We start from the raw sequence: 20468 nt of genomic DNA on the forward strand, positions 1-20468 counted from the left end.
AAGCATCCAATGAGCTGTGTGAGGCTATGCCCAGATCATCGGATGCGAGGTAGGTGTGGTTGTGATTGGCTGGCCACGTCCTCTGTGAGAGAGCGTTGTGTGCCTCCTGCATGCACGCTTGTGTGCTCCTGCATGTGCCACGGGCCTCCTGCGCGAATGTCCACGCAGGCTCTCATCGCCTGCTTTGTGGTAAGACCACAAGCTCACTGTGGACAGCGACAGCGGCAGAATGCCGTGCGACGCACGTCAAATGCAATGCGTAGGATTTTTTTTCCCCCCCATGGTTTTTGCAAACATGGTTTGTAAACAGTATGCACCAGTAATACAATATAGGTCATTTTGAGCAAGAGACGCTAAGAGCATTTCACGGCAACTTAAAATTGGTAATTCCAGTGCAGTTGTTTACGTGTTGCCATTATCCGAGTGCTCCCCGTCCAGGCAGTGGAGGCGCTTTTTGTCGATGACAGGTGGCCCATGGATATGGGGGGCATTTGGCAGTGCGATATTGAGCTGTGGGTGGGATGGGGAGGGGGTAAGGGTTTGGTGGGAAGTTGCGTCACTGAATCAGATTATGTTGGGAACAAACGCGATCTTTGTTCATGGCCTCTTCCCCCAGAGAGACCAGCTGTCACCCCACTGGGAAGTCCCAGCAGCTGCACTCATACCAACTGTGTGTTCATGCTGTCCTGCACATACATGTCAGCACGCCTGTGCCCGTGTTTGCGGAATTGAAACGCCGCATTTCGCGATGAACGTTACGCGTTTAATAATCCCATGACCTGCAGTGGTGTGCTTAGGATTTCTTTCGAGCCATTCTAGCTAGCAGCAGCTGGAACGATGTTCCACTTAACATAACAAGCGCTATGTTTTTTGCGTGGCCTTAATCGCTGAGATGATATCACTATTGTCAAGCAAGCTGTCGCTTTGTAGCTGTGACGTACGATCCAACGCTGCTAAGGCACGATTCGCGGGTTGCGCAAATTTCATGATGTGCATGAGAATAATCTTCTGTACTACAAGGGGACCAGCCTTTGGTCGCACAGCAAATAGGTTGCTAACCTATCTGTGCAGATTTTCCAGTGTTATTTATTCATGCGCACGGGTTTTATGTGGACAATCCAGTTTCCTCTCAAATGCAACAGACAACGCCTGGAACTGACCAAACATCTCTATCAGGCTCGTGAGTTGTAAAGAGTTCGAGGGACGCGGTTGAAGCTTTGATAGGTAAATAATGAGCTGTTATTATTGAATACAAAATTTATGAAAAACCTAATTGGCAGTGGATGGAATGATGATGTTTTGTGAACGATTAATTAAACTGAAGGAGACATTTTTTTAAAATAGTCCATCGACATTCATAGGCAATTTCAAAATGGTGCAGTTTACTTGTTAAAATCTACGACATCACGTAACATGTACTGGAGCAATGAAGAAAACCCAACTCATGAAACTTTACAATTCCAAAACGCTGCAATGAGATCAACATTTGAAACGGCACATTATATATCAGCGCATTGGAGCACACATGCATATACCTGCTATGGCGGTGCTGTGTGACGCAATTGTGTTTACATTCGGGTGATCTTGAGTGCAAATCCAGCACAAAATCCTTTGCTTCTCGCTGTGAGAATGTGGAATATTCACACCGGGCTTAGGGCGAGCAACAGGGATGAATGCCACCTTATGTCCGGCACCTCCCGATTCGCACGGTTGGCTACGTACGGTGCGAAAGAAGTTCAACATCCATTCATTGGCAGGGAGAGCTTGAGTTTACATGAAAAAACACCAGTGCCAACTCATGCGGGACTTACTGTAAAAGTCTTTACGTAGGGAATAAACGTACTCGTGAGACATTTCTTACAGTTAAAATAGCTTTGCAGGCAGCCCAAAGACGAGAATTTAATCATTATTTTTATTTTAAACAACGTCTACAGCATTTTCCTACGTGACTTCAGTGCGAGCACTCATTCCCGTTCGGAATTGTGACAACAAATGGGTCGAACTGAACGTATACAAAAATAGCCGAATGAGTCAGCTTGGGGTTTCCACAAAGGCCACATCAGGTGCTGCCAGAGGAGGGGGCGGGCAGGGGGGAGTGTGAATTACATCTGAGCTGTCAATCATGCCACACCTGCCATGCTCACTCCACAAACCTGGACACACCCGCCCCCTGTCAATCGGCCTCGTTCAGATCGTCTCCTTGTCTTGGATGGCGCCGGCTGTTATGCCCCATCTGGAGGGGGCCTGCTGGCATAATCCAATTAAGATTAAGATCAACTTATAGAAAGAAAAACTCGTGATATGACAAATAAAACTACCAAAGTTCCCCAAAGCTCCAAAGAGCAAAGGATGGTACTATTCACTATCAGTGATCCTGTCTCAGTTGTAGAATTCCCTATTGTTATGGCCAGGAACTAATATATCTATTAAGCACTGTTGACATATCACCAAGTGGTGTGCTTCAGCAGGTGGAGTTAATGTAATGATGATGATGATGAGTTGATTGACTTTGGCCAGAATTTGAACTCATGGGTTCACACTTGGAAGCTCCACTGCTTCACCTACTGAGCTGCCTCCAAATAAATCACAATGACTAAGCAAATAATATCCGTTGGCACAATGTGAGAACGTTGTGAAGTGGTGTTGCAATGGTTAGTGCACTGAGTTTGCATCCCCCGCCATGGGCAACACAAGTTTTCAGTGACACATGAACTATCCCCCGACACCCATAGCCATTCGACCTCCACTGGCTAGAATGAAGTGCGGTCCGACAACTCCCATGGCCGACGCAGCATGGCAATGCCTTCATCCATCGGTGGATGGACAAAGGATTGTAGATGTGAATGTATTATTACTCTGAGTGAAGACCCTGGAGGTTGGGTGTCGACAGTGCAACAGCTGTAAGATGTAGCAGAGGCAAGAGAGAGAGAGAGAGATGGTGAGTTCATCACAACATCATTGGCCACAATGACCCCTTAATCTTGACCTTGAACATTCTGCCAATCCCCATTCCACCCGATTCTCGCATTTAATTATCCACCTGTTGTTCGCCATATTCACAACAAACAACCCACGTTGTTTTTGACCTCATGGTTGTTGGTTGACCTCTACGTACTCGACTGGATCACGGTCTTGGGCCCAAGAAGCATGGAAATGCCCTCGCCGTACTTTTTGAAGTCAATTGTCAAATAAGAAACTAAAAGAGGCATTTGTGCCCCATGGTCCACCGCACGATGTCAGGGCAGTGAGGGAGCACGATTGAGATCCAGCATTTAAGCCTTTGGGTGAATTAGAGGACATTTAATAGTTGTCCTCTAATTATATGCTGATGACCAAACTAAATAAGTTGCCTTTACCAAATTCAGCAACTTTCCCCACTGAGAGGCCACAGACACCAGCATGTACATTGAAAGTATTTCTCACCGTATCGCCAACCGCGCTAATCAGAGGTGAGGGGGAAGGACAACAAACCAAACACTGTAATTGAAGCACACCGAACATTGCTCAGAAGAGTAGTGTACACCTTAGAAATGTAAGTTAAAGAGAACTGGCTGAGTGGCTGAGGAGACTGAGGTTAATGTTATGCGTGCCCTAGAGCATCGAGCGGGCGCTGTTGAGATCCTGGATTTGAATCACGTATTTATCCTAATTTTAAAACAACGTCCTCACTTGGGAGTGAATTGAATGGCCCTGGTCCCGTCACCAAAGGGTGTACGTAAAAAGTTAAGCCATAGCCAAGAGAGTCTTGCTACCCTAATGAACAATCGGGGTGGTGCTCATCTCCATGGAGGGTCCCTGAGACGTTGGTGGATATTTGCTATTCCAATGGCAGGTCTCCATAAGCTAACTACAGTTGAATTCCCACTAAGTGGTGCTTGTGTTTTAGCCCCCGCCCCCATCTCACTCCCCCCGGAGGGGTTAATGGGCTTCTTTATTGATGCTAGATTTGAAGCTTTCGTGACTGCAAGGATTCATATTCTTAGGTTTTTTCGGTAAAGTTACATAGGTAAAAAATTTAATTATTTAAAAGTAAAATAAAAATAAAATAAAAATCACGACGTTTCGGAGGCAACACAAGCTTCCGTCTTCAGGTGGGACCGTCACAGCACGATAGCTGTAGTGACTTTACCGAAACAACCTAAGAATATCTTTATTGATGACCCACAACCCTGGCTGTACCGTACAAGTCTGTAGTAGCACGGTGCACCTCACGGAGAGAGAGCTGTCGTGGGCAGGTGGCACCATATTTGGTAAGGCCCATTACCAAAAGTGGTCAGGAACCTCGAGGCAGCGTTCCACCTCGAGGGTGACCCTTGACCATACATGTAGCTCCGAAGAAGGGTTTACCGGCCCCGTCACCCCCTGCCAATTGCACCCCCTCCAGCCAAAGAAATCTTCCTTCAGCTGTTCCCTTTTGCACCTGCCCAGCCTCCTCCTGCCAGGGAGCACAAATAATACACTGTGCTTTAACCAAACTTGGACACTCTGTTTTCTTTTCCTTTACACGTAAAAAAATATATGTTTATATCGTTCAGGAAATGTGTTAATATACTTAAGTAGAACCTTCCTGAGAAATAATCGTGAGATTCAAGGAAGGCTTTCCGGGATAAGTGAGGGACTTGGTTTGGTAGTTACGTTACAAGCGTAATATGGAACATTTTCATACAGATAACTGTTTTCCCCATCCCCGTGTAACTGGAGTTGTTTATTTGCAGTGCTTTCACTGGTTATTATTGGTTTATTACATTCAAATGTCATGAAATAAGGTTGTTAATTTTTGCACACATATAAAGTATATATCGTATATATTTGTTTTAATCCATTCCCTGTGAATTGTTTGTTGTTAGTGCATGTGTTTATAATTATGTTCATACTTTTCCCTCTCAAATCGTGTTGTCATTGTCTACAGATTTGACTTTTGCTCAGTCACTTAATTGATTTCACTCCGCAGGACGTGAGCGCTCAGAATGCAGGACACCGCAAGTTTAAGTGTGGCGAGTGTGGCAAGGCCTTCAAGTACAAGCACCACCTGAAGGAGCACCTCAGGATCCATAGCGGTAATACCTAAATGCAAAAGGCATTCTATTTCCACAATAGCATTTTCGTCAAATATTTAATTCCATCGTTAAAAGGTTGCGGTTATTTATTTGACACCGAGAATAATCTATTCAAGAAGCCATTCACTTTTTATCCCATTCACTAAACACAATGCTCAACTTAAACTAAATGTATTCAAAACAGATATTTCATCTACATGGTATAAGCATGTTCTTAATGTAAATGTATAATATGAACACGCTTCTAAATATAACCAAGGTTATTTAGGTTATCCCCTACACAATACATAATTAATCTCGGGGGGATTTGACTGGGTAAAAAAAAGTTTGGCAGAGGATAATCCTTGATAATCGCAGCTGTAAATACAAGTAGTTTTGCATTTTTTCTGATGGAATTAAGTGTAATACATATTCAACCACTAAAGTCTATATACAAACTCTATAAGCATACACATAACATAGCAAAAGTCCTTTCCCAGAGTGGGAAATGTAATCTATAATAGACACTGTAGTTAAGATTAAATATAGAGTTGATTTTCACACTTAGTGGTGCAAAATACAATGTTGTATTCTTGAAAGTTGGTTAACTAAATGCATTCTCTGGGATCACATTTCAACGTAGGCATATTTCAATAGGTGCTGAATCTTGCATGGATATGCACACATCTTTGCAAATTAAATGTGGAGACAATAAGCTAATGCCGGACGGCATGACATTGTTGAATGCTCGCTGTGTTGTGCTTGTGCTGTACTGCGTCTGGCAGGTGAGAAGCCATACGAGTGTCCAAACTGCAAGAAGCGCTTCTCCCACTCTGGCTCCTACAGCTCCCACATCAGCAGTAAGAAGTGTATTGGGCAGCCATCGCCTGGCGGGGCAGGAGCTGGTGGAGGCAGGTCCCGGGCAGGTCCCAGGGCCGGTACTTCTCCTTCCACCCGCTCTCCCACCTCTCCCGACAGCCAGGCCCTCAGCCAGCTCAGGCAGAAGTTGCAGGCGAGCGGCAGGCTTTCTCCTGAGCGCCCAGGTCTGGCTCTGCCATCTCTCCCAGAGGCTGTCTGCGTGAAGAGCGAGCCGCTCACGGCCTGCGATTTCTTCTCCAAATTTCGGACGACAATCTCCGCATCGCCGGTCGGTATGAATGGCAATGGTGGTGGAGCACTGCATCTGAGCTCCCCAGGCCACAGCAACTTCCAGCACCTATTCCACAGAGACGGAATGGCCGGGGTGCTGAGTGGCCGGGAGGAAGCCATTCTGCAGAACCTGGTTCATTACCGCTCCGGCAGCGAAGGCATGGCAGAGACCCCACAGGCAGTGCTCTGTGAGCCAGCTGAAGGAACCAGCCTCAGTGAGGTGAAGAAGGTCCTGCAGATTGTCGATAATACAGTTACACGACTCAAGGTTTGCAGTCCCGTTCGGGAAGAGGCGAGCCGCCCTCCGCCCCAGCCATTTGGAGTGAAAATGGAGCCGGACATCGAGGAGCCCCAGATGACAATGAACACGCCAAAATGCCCTCCGATCTCGCTGCCAGGCCTGACCATCCCCCCGTTCCTCGCTCGTAATGGCACAGCCATGAGCATAATCGACTACACGCTGGAGAAAGTAAATGAGGCCAAGGCTTGTCTACAGGGACTTGGCAGGGACCCGAGCGGGCGGGAGCAGATGGCCTACACGGCGCAAACTCTGAGCCAGCACCTCCGCGAGTATGGCGGCACAATGGATCCCAAGATGTTCGCGATGAATGGCCAAAAGTTTATGCATCAGCAGGACTTTAGCCCGGAGAGTTTTCACTCAGCTGCCACCCCCACTACCACCGGCATGTACCGATGTCAGTTCTGTGGGCAGGGCTTCCCTGGCCCCATCCCCTTGCACCAGCATGAGCGCTATATGTGCAAGATGAACGAGGAAATCAAGGCTGTGCTGGTGCGCCCAGAGCCCAGGGTTTGTAACGAGGCAGCCAGCACTTATCCAGGCATCCCCACGAGCAGTGCTGACCCAGCCATGACCACGCAGGACAAGGTCTCTCTACATTCCCTGATGCCCGAGGGGGCGGCCGAACGGATGGCGTTTCTAAGGGAGGCTTACCGCACACGGAACGTCGGCGAGCCCATAACTGCTGAGATGCTGACGAAATTCTCTATGCTTGTTCCTTCTCCCGTCAACTTCATGAGCCGCTGCCATGACAAGCCAAGCTTTTACCACATTCCTGATCCAGCACCGATCTCTCAGGCTATGGGGGACTTGGCATCATCCAGCAATGGCGATTGTCACCTCGTGCAGAAAGCCTCTCCCAGGGGCCCACCCCCGGCAGCTACAAATGAGTCAAAAATGAGGAGCCCCCCCAGGCAGGCAATCAAGCCCGCACGCTTTAACCTCCCGTCCAGGGCGAACCACGAGCTTTGTCCTGGAAGCGGGCGCTCGCCGTTCCCCCTGAACTTGTCTGCAGCAAGTTTCACGCGTGACTCTAACGGGGATGCTCACACTCCAAACGGCCACTCGCACACTCCGGACGGGAATCTGCGCTCCACCTCGAATGGGTCATCATTTTCCTCTGAGGACAACGTGGTCAAGTCCCAAGCGGAGCCTCTCGATCTCTCCCTGCCCAAGCTGCAGATGGCACGAAAGCAGGCCAAGAAGCGGAGACGAGAGGATCGTGAGAACTTCACGAGCTTAGATCTCAACAGCGATTCCTCGTCGCCATACACCAACCAGGACGAGCCGCTGAACCTCGCGTTCCTCAAGAAAGAACTGGGAAACGAGAGCGAAGGCTACAACGAAGAAGAGGCCATGGACGGCCACCGCTCAGACGCGATGGCCGACGTTCTGAAGCCCCTGTTCGGCATGCCGATGATGTACGGCGCGAAGCCCCCACTCCACCGTCCTCTCTTCTCAGCCTTCCCTCCGGTGGGCGCGTTCCAGCCGCACGCGGGCCTGGTGCCGCCGCCGCCCCTTCATTCAGGCCGCGGAGCCGAGCTGGCGCAGTACCCCACGGGGCTGGAGCAGCTGGCGTTTTTCCCGCAGCTGGCCTACACCGCCTTCCCGCCCCTCGGTGCTGCCAGCCTTGCGGAGCTGCAGCTTCGTCGGAAGTACCAGCGCAAGGCCAACTCGCAGGTGAGTGGGGTGGGGGGGCGGCAGGGCAGAGGGGGGGGATCCCTGAACCCAGCTCTGCCCCCATTGTTGATGGCATGGTGCAGAAAGTTGTGGTGAAACACAAGGGATGGGGAGTTCCTGGGTGCCCGTTGTCAATTCATTTTCGTATTGTATTACGTCCTTTCAGTGTCAAGTCAAATATCGAATTGTGTCCCTGCTAAGATGAGCCTGAAGTGTGGTGCTCATCTCTTTTGGTAGTCTTTAGTCAATGGCAGAAATGCCACATTACTGTGGCTGCGTTTCAGCCTACACATAGGGCAACTATGATTACATTATGGTGGCATGGTGCACGTTTACTCTGATGAGTCGAGCTTAAATTGTAGACAATAGTATTTCCAACAGTATGGTATCTGTTAACGTGGAATACTCCTCTTTTATATTGTTAGCTGCTTAAACGATGCCTTTAATCATAATGGTGTGCAATGTTCCAATATTATATATGTTATATATATATATATACATTTGTTGGTTGTGCCTAGCAGGTGGTTGACATGCATATTGGGTTGACTAATCTTTCCATATGATCACTGTTGAGATTATTTTGTAATGAGTATGTACACGATGGCTTCTAATTCACAGACACATTACCTTGTCAATGTTGTTCGCTCACCATCACTCCAGCAAATCAGCGATTGTAAGTGGGCCCTGCAACTGCCTGAAAAACACTTGAATAGCTACATACAACTGGCACTGAATTGCCATTAGTTTGCGCGCAGGTGTCACATAACACGGGAGCAGATGGTGACCTCTGTCGGGGGGGGGGGGGGGGTCACCCATCTGAGTGAGCCGCACTCCGCTCATTGTTATCAATTAACTCCATCACATGCTCTTGGGCCTGAGAGGATCTGACAAAGCGTTTGTAGTTAACCGGTCGATGTAAGTGATCAGGGTAGCGCTGGTCGTGAGGGGGAGGGGAGGGGTTGGAGGGCAAGGCCTCTCAAAAATGTTAACGTGTCCCAAAGCGTTTAGCGCAGGAATATTATAAATTGGCTGCCTTGCCAAAGTTTGGTGTTAATTCGATTTGCTCTCCCAGAGGGTCCACACCACAGACCTCGTGACCCTAAACATGTGAGCCGCAGCACGGATATGTCTGGAAGCCGAGAAATTTTCCCGCTTGTTTAAGCTCTCTTGATGTCCATTGACACTCATCGCCACAGCCACACTAATAAAGGATGTGTCTACGGTTGGGCTTACCTGTCAGTAAAACCTGTGCCCACAGGCTTTGCGGTGACCAAGGGTGGGTTTAATGATGCATAGCCATGGGTATACCTATGGGCAGTGTAACGAACGGTTTCAGTGTATAATGTCCCTAATGCAGCTACTGGTGCAATGGTTAGCACACTGTAAATCTGATGACCTTTCGAGTTCAATCTCCGGCCAAGGCCAACATCACTGGAGACAACCCCCACGTTTAACCCCTCATGGGGTGAGGCCTATATTTCGCAGTAGAATGACAAAGGGAGCTGTAAATCATTAATTATTGCAGTAACACACAGACTATTCCGGAGGAGTGTTTTCAGTGAGTATCTCCAAAGATGACTCAGAGTAGTGTTCGAACACCACTAGCTTTCCTCACCATGCATAAATGTGCATACACGTATGCACACACAATAATGAAGATTCTCCATCTAGCCTCACAGACAGTTGGGACATTTGCTTTTAGCGGCTGGTCTGGCACAAGAGGAGGCAGTGTGCCCAGCATCCATTATTCCTCATTACTAACAAACACCATGAGTGGCTTACAATCTTTTCTCCCCGAGGTTAACTCAGCCTTAAATGTGTGCTTGGTTTTGGCCGCATTACCCTCTCGTATGATGTCAAAATTCAGAGCATCTCCATGCTGAAACGGCCATTGCTGGCGCTCACTTCAGTTGGGGACCTCAAGCCAATGGTGGGAATGCTACGCCAATCTTAGTTTGTGCTCGCCTATGAGAAATCTCTGTGTTTGTATGTCTTCATGCACAATTGTATGTGTTTATAAAAATATATATATATAGACGTGCATGTGTGAAAACACAAAGGCTGTGCAGGCTGCACAATCGGTTGCGACCAGGATGCTGCGGAGAGAGTCCATGGCTTTTTTGTTCATTTTCGATGGCAGGCGGAGAGCTTGGACGGTGATTATGGCTCGGACTCCGACACAGGGCTCCCACGGAAGAAGCTGAAGAAGGCTGAGAGCGGCAACTTCTCGTGTGACTTGTGCGACAAAACATTCCAGAAGAGCAGCTCCCTTCTGAGACACAAGTACGAGCACACAGGTAAACGCTCCCGCTCGGCACACTCACTTCGATCTGCAACTCGCGCACGTCCGCTAGGGCTGGCACCCGTCCGCGCTGTGTGGTTTTTGTTTTGTGATCTTTATAGTACCGCGTGAGCGGCAAGCAATTTGAAGGTAGCCAGTTCAAATCCTGGTTGGGGGTTGACTCATCGTCACTGTGGGGTCGTTAAATTGAGTATCGATTTACGAGGAAGGTAACGGTGGTTGTCGTTTCCTTAAGACTGACCCCGCCATATGAATGTAGAATGTCCACCACTGGTTCAGCCTGGCAAACAGGAGATGAGCACGGGCTGAATGCTCATTTGAACAAGAATGCACTCTGACTATTAATTATTATTTGTTCTATACTCGTCGAAATGGACTACAGAAAATGCTGCAGGAACTTTAACAAAGAGGGCCGGAAAGTTAAATTCAAGATTTTTTATTTATTTTATTTTATTTTTTACCTACGTGACTTTACCGAAGAAACCAAAGAGTATGCATATCATATTGACTCTTAAGGAAAACAGTTGGGCTGGGGTAGCATGCATCGTGAGAATGGTTGATGGTTAATGGACGAGATTTGTAATGGAATGGCAGCCGAAGCAGGCAACAGTCCTGACAGCATGACCACCATGGAGATGGAATGATGAGTCCAGTCCTTGTGCAGGAGCAAGATGGATCACGTGGCATCACAGGGCTATTTGGGTTGGTGATGGCATAGGAAGGACTTCATTCAGCAGTGGATAGAACATGGCTGATTGTAAATGTCATGCAGGCTTCAAGAGGAAAACACGCAAACACGAAATGTAATGTGTGCCATTTGAGAACATTTACATGCAAGCTAGCAGAATAAAGAGAGCTAATATTAAATAAAACTTTTCAGTTGAACCAGTATCTCCATGTGCACCAGTCCACTGGCCCATCCAACCCTCATTTCTCTCAATCGTTCCAATGTGGCCATGTGAGTTTCACTGCACTGTCAGAAGCAACAAACCACCATTGAAAACACTATAAATGTGAACAATATCATCATCAGCCATGTTCAATCCACTACTTAATGAAGGCCTCCACAATCTGCCCCCCCCCCCCCCCATCTCGCTTGACCCTGTGATGTGCTCATGACTTTAACAATACGTTGTAGTATAATGTAAATATGAAGCTTAATTATAATGGCAATTCACTCCATTACTGACGTTACTGCCGATGGCAACAGAGTGAAGGGCGTGTGGGACCTTGGAGAGGGGCTCAACTGTGACACTTCCCACAGTCTAGGGATAACATTATTTATGAAAAAATATGGAGATAAAAGCGTACAACAAGGCAGACACGTGTCTCGGGGTGCTAAGACCGTGCCAGAGCACTGAGTCAGCGCTGCTGAGATCCTGAGTACATAACCGTGTAACAATTTATGATTAAATCAGTATCCAAAGTATCGTGAGCTGATGGTCTCGGCCTAGTTACCGATGACAAAACAAAGAAACTCATTGCATTACATTTAATTTTTCACTTAATTCAGCGTATTCCCGTCCGACAATAGACCAAAATGGTTTGATTGACATATTTAACCAACACTTTTTTTCAAACATAAAAGGTGTATTCTAACAGTGTATAATGATGCCTATTAATGAGAATTCAGAGGTAGTTTTGGAATATCATCTTACAGGGCCATTCTCTGACAGATGGTGGTGCAATGCTCACTGAAATAAAGTTACAAATGGAAATTTCTTATGACACCGGGCCGATAGGAAAATTGGAAAATGATTTGGCATTTTTTCAAACGATGGGAATGTAAAACAAATACAATGTTAATTGAAGTTCACAATAAATTCAATGTGTGCGCGACATGTGCAGTGAAACCTTCACGTCGTCGAGTGACTGAGCGATCCAGCTTCTGTGATGTACTTGCTGCTGTAGTATGGCCATAGATAGCAGAGGACAGTGCACAACCAGCGTGCTTGTGGGTGAGACCGAGTGAATCACCGGGTGATGTGAATAGAGTAGAGGTCGCCATAGGATATCTACGTGCCAAGATTAGTGGCTGGAGGACCAAGGGGGGGCTAATGCCCGTATCAGAGCACTGAGTCAACACTGCTGAGAGCTTGACTTTGAGCCCCCTGTTGCCACCCAAGGTGAAGTGTAGAGAATTTCATGGTCTCCACTGATTCTCATAAAAGCACAAAATACATGTGGCTCTGTGTGGTATCTCTGTCTGTCGCAACACTCGGTCAGTACTGCTGAATTCCAATCCCAGGCTGTTACTGGACATCAAAATGGGCTGTAAAACAAGGACAAGAGATCATTATCGGCAATGCCACTGATGCCACCACACCTAGCCATAGTTGTCTTCCTTCTGCTAGATTCCTCGTTTGTTACACAGCCGACACGTGACCTTAACGCTATACTCGAACAGTATCCCAATGATCCAATTGCAGCATTGTGCAAAGGCACGTTGCTGACACTCACAGTTGTAAATATATAATTTTTTGATAAAAAAAAAAACGTATAACTATTTCATACACATCAAGAATGACTCTTGATTTGATTTGTACGTGTGGTGATATAAGCCACTGTATGACGCATATATATTCCGTGACATCATCTTCTGGAGTAATGTCCCTAGATAGGTTTACTCTGACATGGTCCCTGTTTTTAGATGCAAGCTTTAATTACGACAGCATGAACACGAGGTACATAGTTAAGGGTTGGCACAGTCATAAGCTCTGTGCACTATGAACCCGGCCACCGAAGTTCGATTCCTCGCCACAGCTATATAGCATCAGTAGTGAGTGATACCTGAACCGGACCTAGGCTTCACATTTTTCACCAACTCACACTGCCCAGCATCGTCAAGCGTGATCAAACAACCCCCACGACTGACATAGGGGAGAGGCTTTCATCCAGCAATAGATTGACAAATTACTGTACATGATTGCTACTTATTTTAGAAAAGTTTTTGTTTTTTAATAGAAGAGAAATGGTACATTCCATGATGACTATGCTTACACCTATTGAGCCTTGTGAGCTATGCAGTGGCTCGTTCATGGGTGGGGTGTTTTGGGCACACCAAGTCACGTCTTACATAAGTATTGCCCTTCTCTGTCTAGGGAAGTGTGCAAGGCAAGGAGGCTTACACAACGTGGGGCATAGCACCGCGCCAAATCTTCGTGCACTGTGCTGTATTATAATTAGCATTATCAGGAGCAAGTCAAGCCACGGTCTTTTTGCCCAAACAAGCAAGGCAGTCACGTTTTCTCCCATGGCGATGGGCGGTATCTCTCTCTCTCTATAGGACAACCACAGATGACTTCCCTCAAAGTTGTACTCACCCCCCCCCCCATGCCCCCCACCGCCCCCCGCCCCCCGCCATGGCATTGGAACATGGTGAATGCGAGTGGCACACAGCAGTGCTCTTCCTCGGTGGGTCCCTCCACTCCCCTGCGAATGGGACTTTTGGTCTCCTTCATTGACACCAGTGTATTTTAAGGTGCCGTAAAATGCCCACAGCCGTGCATTTTGCTCCCGCGTGTTTACGTGTCCACGTAGGGTGTGTGTGTGTGTGTGCTGGGCATTTTTTTTTTGCAAGGCCGTCCCCTTAAGTGCGGGCGCTCACACACTGGTGTTTGCGGGGTTATTTTCGTGCAGGCCACGTTGTCGTAGGCATCGCTGACATGCCTGCCGCGGATATTTTGGGCATCCAAATAACCAACCGAGGCGCCTTTGGGTGGGGTCCTGAAAGGCTTGCAAGAGGCTTGGAATATTCGCGTGTTCGGTAAAATTTACGCACCTCGGCATTAAGTTAGCGGATTATAACGTGGAATTAAGAGCTCCATATTGTCAGACGTGTCTGATTTTACTCCAACAGCAATATGCAAAGGAGCATAAATGAGTTCAGTGCCCGCCTCCATTGTCAGCCCTAAGTGACTGGTGGAAATTACACATTCCTGTGGCAAGGACCAGTTCTGTTGACGTGTTATTCGCAATTAACATCTCTCAAAAGGGGATCTCAATTTAATTACCCCCAGAGATATGATGGGCTAAATCAACCCCTGACCGGAGTTTGAACTCAGGAACCCTCCCATTGTGTTTCAGGCACCCTGCCATTGCACCACCAGGCCAATGCCTAAAAGTGAGCTTTCAAATCATTAGCAGTGACCGATGATAGTGGCAACCAAAATGGAGATGTTTGGTCAACTTGTTTCCCTCTACCTTCCCATTAGCGGCTCAACAGGCTCCCTCATTATTCTTGCACGTAAATATCAAGACACAATCTGATCCTGTCGCATCTGAATTAGTGGCCTGGGAGGATCCGTCATTGGCCCACTATTGCATCAGACGGGTAAGTGTATTCCAATTTGGCATGAGCGAGGGAAGGGCAGAATGTTTATTAAAAGGAACAACTACGCAGGCATATTTTTGCGCCAATGTTAAAGGCCCCAGACAGCCTAGACTGAGCAACGTACGGACGCAAAAATGCAGATGTCAATGGACCTCTTTGTCTGTGCTGCTAATAAGGGTTCTGAAACATAACCTTCCACCATGACATGACCATAATGGTGACCTTCATGCACAAATTTCTGCATGTTTTTCTTTTTCGAACCAATCTTGAGGTAAAACTTTTCCACAATTGTTTCATTTTCATGCACACTCACACACACACCAGCTGACATGCAGTCTTGTTTAATTATCCAAGTTAAGTCAAAGAGAAAGTGTTTCCTGACTCAAACAGGAAATGGGATAGTGCGTGTCTTCACTATAAGCCCTGAGGTAGTGATATATAAATTCCATATTCCCATGACCGGAAATAGTATATCCATAACATGACCACTGTTGGCGTCACAAAGTGGTACTAATTTTATCGACCTCAGAGAGCCTGACATGACCACAAACAGGAAATTGGACTCATAGCTTTTCTATTGAGAATCAAATGTCATTTCCAAAGTGCCACCCAGTAGGAATGTATTACCAATCGTTACACAATGCATTCGCAAGAAGTTCTAAATGCTATTATTTTGCCCAGCTTGTTCCAAGCAGGTTATTTTGTTTGTTTACTCATGCGGAATTATTCGCATCCAAGGAAACTCACTTGATAACAGCACTGAAATTAAAGACAATGCACAGGCGGAAAAGAATGGTACAAATCGCTTTTTTATGATAAACGTGAAAATATAACACCTCTAGTGTCTTGTGGCGTGCGATACTTCTCATACGTAGTCCACAAATTAAAGATCCTTTAGATGAGGCGTTTATCAACCCCTGATTGTGGGCCCAAATTCGTATGTGAGTGAAAATCATCTCTAGCAATATTGTATGTAAAACGATAAACTATCATATTTTTTAACTGCCAAGTAAATATAAAACGCCCTTTCACCAAAGCATGAATTAAATTACAGTTCATGCTTGAGGCTGAACCATGTTGTCCGTCGATGCTAAAGTTCCACACATCGGAAGTGGGAAATGGTTCTGGATGCCACACTGGATATCATATTGGATTTGTAGTTTTAATATGTCTTTATATGCACTACGATCTATATGTGTCAGTAAACATGGGTAATGAAAAACTAATTAGTATGTGTGTAGATATTTCACTTCGGGCATTCTTGGAGTAGTTATGTTCTGACATTGATACAGTCGTCCTCTTGTGAACGTTTTTAATCCGTTCCACGAAAACTACTGTGAACCGAAATAACTGTTAATGGAAGAGAGAGCTGTTTCGACTGCCAAAACAGAAAACGCCATGCAAAACAAATCCGGTCGAGGTCTAAACGCTAATAAATGGGCGTCGCTAATTGGCCGAGGCATGCTCAGCCCACTTACGAGTGCTTGGATTGGCCGAAATTGGGGCCCGAGTCCTCTAGGAGGCGAAACGTTAACCGAAAGTCCATTAACCGATATCACTGTTAACCAAGGGACCACTGTATTGCCAATATCGTATTTTTTTATGATTGTATCTTTCTTGCCGAATATTGAAGCATTTTAAATAGAGGCCAGATCCCTTTAAATATGTTTATTGCAAGTGATGAAGTCAAATATGTATGCACACTCTCACTTATGTAATTTTAATTCAAAACAGCAGCTTCATTTATGTTTTTTACGCTATAATGTATCTTAGACATACATTGCTACTGATGGCATTGTCATACTGAATATTTGCATTATTCCACAAAAATTATATGAACCATAACACCTCTGATCTCACGTACAGTATATTTACATGTTGAGTGGGATATTGCATGTTACACGTCATGTGGTATATTGCATGCAGTGTGAGAACTATGGTGTCATCCAAATTGCTGCCCTATTTTTTGCTAAACATGGAGAAATGGCAGCAGAGGAGGCTGTAGGTCGGCTAGCAGTGGCACGTGTGCAAAGTAGCAGAGAGCACAGGTAGCCTCGCTCAGCGCCTCCTGCCGTGATTGTCAATGGGCCTTTTGCTTCTTCACAATCGCCACAGGGCCAGCACTCTTGAGATGTCGAGAAAACCGGTGTAAAGAATGCGATTGCAGAAGCGATGCGTCTGTAGCCATTTGGTCAGCCATGTGCGCCTTTCCGCTGCTGTCCGATAAGAATTTAGTGAAGGCCTCCCCCATATAAAAGTGCACGCTCCTGCTCGCAGTCCCCACCTCGGTGGGGCAGTGAGCCCAATTTCTCCCCTTCCCGTAAACACAGGAGCATAGAATTGTGGGGCTTCTATCCATGGAGTTGATGTGCCCCCCCCCCCATCCCCACGTCACGGTTTGTGTTCCGTACCGGGTTCATGTTGAAATACCATAAGAACAGTTTAACACGTATTCTTTTGCGACCAATATCATCCATAACACAGGTTTTTTGGGTTAGATCACGTAAATAGATCGCGTATTTGACACGATCTAACCCAAAAAAAACCTGTATTATGGCCCATAAGAACAATAAAATAGAAAATAATGTAGTGAAGGCAAGTTACAAAAAAATGGTCAGATGCTCCGATGCACAAATAAGCCACGGTAATTAGTGGCATTACTTTTGGGGCTGACACTGCTTGCTGTTAGAAATGTCGTGCAAAGAGTTGGCATTTCATTCATATAACGTTGTTTCAGTATTATAATTCGAATATTTTGCTCCATTTGTGTCCCCACTCCCTGCCACCCTGGCCAGGCAAGCGTCCCCACCAGTGTGAGGTCTGCAACAAGGCATTCAAGCACAAGCACCACCTGATCGAACACTCGCGCCTGCACTCGGGGGAGAAGCCGTACCGCTGCGACCGCTGTGGCAAGCGCTTCTCGCACTCGGGCTCCTACTCGCAGCACATGAACCACCGCTACTCGTACTGCCGGCGCGGGGTGGGCGAAGGTGAGGTGGGAGGGCCGGGAGACGTGACGGGAGAGCGGGCCACCCCACCGGACGAGGCCGACCCCGAGGTGGAGAAATTCGGCGGCGGAGACAACTCGGCGATTCGTGGAAAGCTGGCTATGGAGCAAAGGATGTTGGGAAACTTGGAAAAAGACAGGAAGGGTGAAGACCATCGAGCGATGATGGAACCGTTCGGCATGAAGCATCAGCTGCTGATAAAGTTTGATGGAGAGCAAAGAATGTTTGAAAGGAAGGAGGAGCAGGAGCAAGGAATGCTGGGAGAAATGGACCGAGAGCGAGATGCATTGACAAGCAGCAGTGACCAGGAAAACATGGGCGTAGGAGACATGAAAAATGAGTTTGGTATGTTGGGAATTCCGATGGTGAGTGGAGGAGTTTTTAGATATGGCTTTGCATCGCAGCACTGTTATGGCATTAAAGAAAGAAATGGAGAATGTGTTACTGATGGACTTGGGGAAGAAGACGAACAGAAGATGAAAGTAGAGGAGAATGATGGCGATGATGATGAAGTTAACGATGAAAATGGTGACGAGAATGGAACGGAGATGGAAAGAGATGCAGGTGACCCTGAAGGAAGTTGGTCAATGGATGTAGATAATGGTGAGAGCAAAAGTTGTGACATGGACAGAGACGAAGCCGTAGAAGATGCGAGAGATGAACTGGAAAGTGTAGCAGATGGTGATGAAGACGTGAATCTGGGAAGTGACAAGGAGAAGGCTGCTGAGGGCATAGAATGCAAAATGGGAGCAGGAGAAGACGGAGAAGGTGAAGAGAGGTACGTGTTCGCTGGAGAGCCGAAGAGAAGCAAGGTTGGGAAGAGAAAACGGTCTGCGGGTGAGAATGGCGCTGAAGGAAAAGGCGATTTAGAGAAAGGTGATAAGTAATTCTGTAGATCAGCCGTGATGAATAACAGTATTATTATGGGCCTCTATTGCACCGAGCCTATTGAGACGTGCCTGAACTTTCTGGTATTGTTTAGAAACATGACAGGATGGTTTAAGAAAAATGAAACAACGTAAAAAAATGTGAAGTTTACACAATCAGTGTTAAATGATCTAACCAAACATTTTCATCGGATGTCATGCCAAAGGCATTTAGTCGGCCAATTCCTAACAGGAACGGGATGAAATTTAAATGTAAAAATACAATTCTCTTTTGGAAAAAATTAGAACTAGATATTTGAACTACTTTCATAATCCATGCATGATTTATTTTTAATTCAGTGGTTAGGATTATACTGTTGTACTACAAAATAAATAAGTGTAATCTTACAATGGGCACAATGCAACATTGACCATGTTTTGATTATAAAATCCCGATGAACTTGTTCTGGTTATTTAGAGCCCTGGGATGGGTGGGAGGAAGGGGGGAAGGGGGAGGGGGGAAGGGGGAAGAGAAGGGGGAGGGGGGAAGGGGGAAGGGAAGGGGGAGGGGGGAGTGGGAAGGGTGATGGGGGGGTAGACGGACATCGAAGGGGCAATGACAAGTTTGAAAGTAAACTTGGTAGGTTCTGCGAATGTAAAAGACAAACTACAAAAGGGTATTACCAGGTCAGAATGCATGAGCCTAAGAGCACATTCTCTCGATAAGGTGAAATGTATACTGTGTGCGGCTTATGAAAAGTGATCCATGGAAATCATTTTACGACTTTTGAAATTCCAAAATTAATCTGTTGTCAATATATATATTGACTCCCTAAGAGCACATTAAAATATTATTGGTGTTGAATGCATTTTCATAATATGGACATCTTTTGTTTTTTATAAACGCCTACAGTGTACTGTATCGAAGAAGGGTCTATACATTAACTAATATGGTAGCAAATTATAAGCATCATTCCTATGCCTTCATGCAGACAGTGTTGTATTCAATGCCATGTGTCTTTTAATTAACCAAATTGACCATACCTGCCAATGCACGATTGGCATTGCACTTTAAGTTTGGCATATGTTTTATGTCGCCGAATAACCGTAGATTTGGACCAGGTTAGTTGGTGTATAAACCCTCACTGAGGATCGTGACACACTCGATATGAGAAGCCTTATGCAAGCAAACAAAGGTGCGAGTCACTATTGCGCGGACGGAGCGCTCTCCAAGTATTACTTATATAGAGGAAGAAAAAAAAACCGTGGCTTTTTCCTGCTTTTCAGCGCATCAGTAATTCAGTATTATTATTACCAGTTACAAGGTTTTCATCCGCACTGGTCAGTATTAGCGATATAACCGTGATAGATCATTTTAGTCAATAACGCGTAGAGTTTACCCTTGTGCAATTTCCTAGAGCCGAAGCAGTGTTATATGCTCACCCCGCCGGTTGCATTTGCCAATACACATCCCCATAGGTAGTTAGAGCGTTTACAAGAGAAAACAAATATTTATACAGCCCGCTAGTTTCGGACAAAAGCATCTTTTATTGTTATTTATTATTGCATACTGTAGTGTTTACAGTAACAGTAAAAAAAACAAAGTTTTACAAAAAGTATATTTTAGTAAAAAATCGTGAACTTCCGGAAGAGTTCAAGAATTGGAAAATCCGACGCGTTCTTATAATTGTTATATTTTTAATTTTGTTCCATACTTCACGTCTCAAACTTCCTGTTCTTTCCTAATTTAATTTAATTTTAATTTTTTGTCCCAAAAATAAAACCAGAAACCATGT

At 46.0% G+C, this 20468-nt stretch overlaps 1 protein-coding gene across 5 annotated transcripts in view; it reads left to right on the forward strand.

Moving 5' to 3' along the window:
* ZEB2 (zinc finger E-box binding homeobox 2) overlaps positions 1 to 19164 on the forward strand; it is a 118599-nt gene extending 99435 nt beyond the window's left edge. For all 5 annotated transcript variants that reach the window (XM_061556973.1, XM_061556976.1, XM_061556977.1 and 2 more), the window contains exons 6-9: positions 4952 to 5057; positions 5822 to 8163; positions 10304 to 10460; positions 17594 to 19164. In XM_061556973.1, the coding sequence (XP_061412957.1) occupies positions 4952 to 5057; positions 5822 to 8163; positions 10304 to 10460; positions 17594 to 18693 (3705 nt within the window). In that variant the 3' untranslated portion in view covers positions 18694 to 19164. The remainder of the gene's footprint in view (positions 1 to 4951; positions 5058 to 5821; positions 8164 to 10303; positions 10461 to 17593) is intronic.
* The last annotated feature ends 1304 nt before the right edge of the window (positions 19165 to 20468 follow it).

Source organism: Lethenteron reissneri, chromosome 23 (genome assembly GCF_015708825.2).
Source record: "Lethenteron reissneri isolate LAM-NWPU_2019-01 chromosome 23, ASM1570882v1, whole genome shotgun sequence".
NCBI lineage: Eukaryota > Metazoa > Chordata > Hyperoartia > Petromyzontiformes > Petromyzontidae > Lethenteron > Lethenteron reissneri.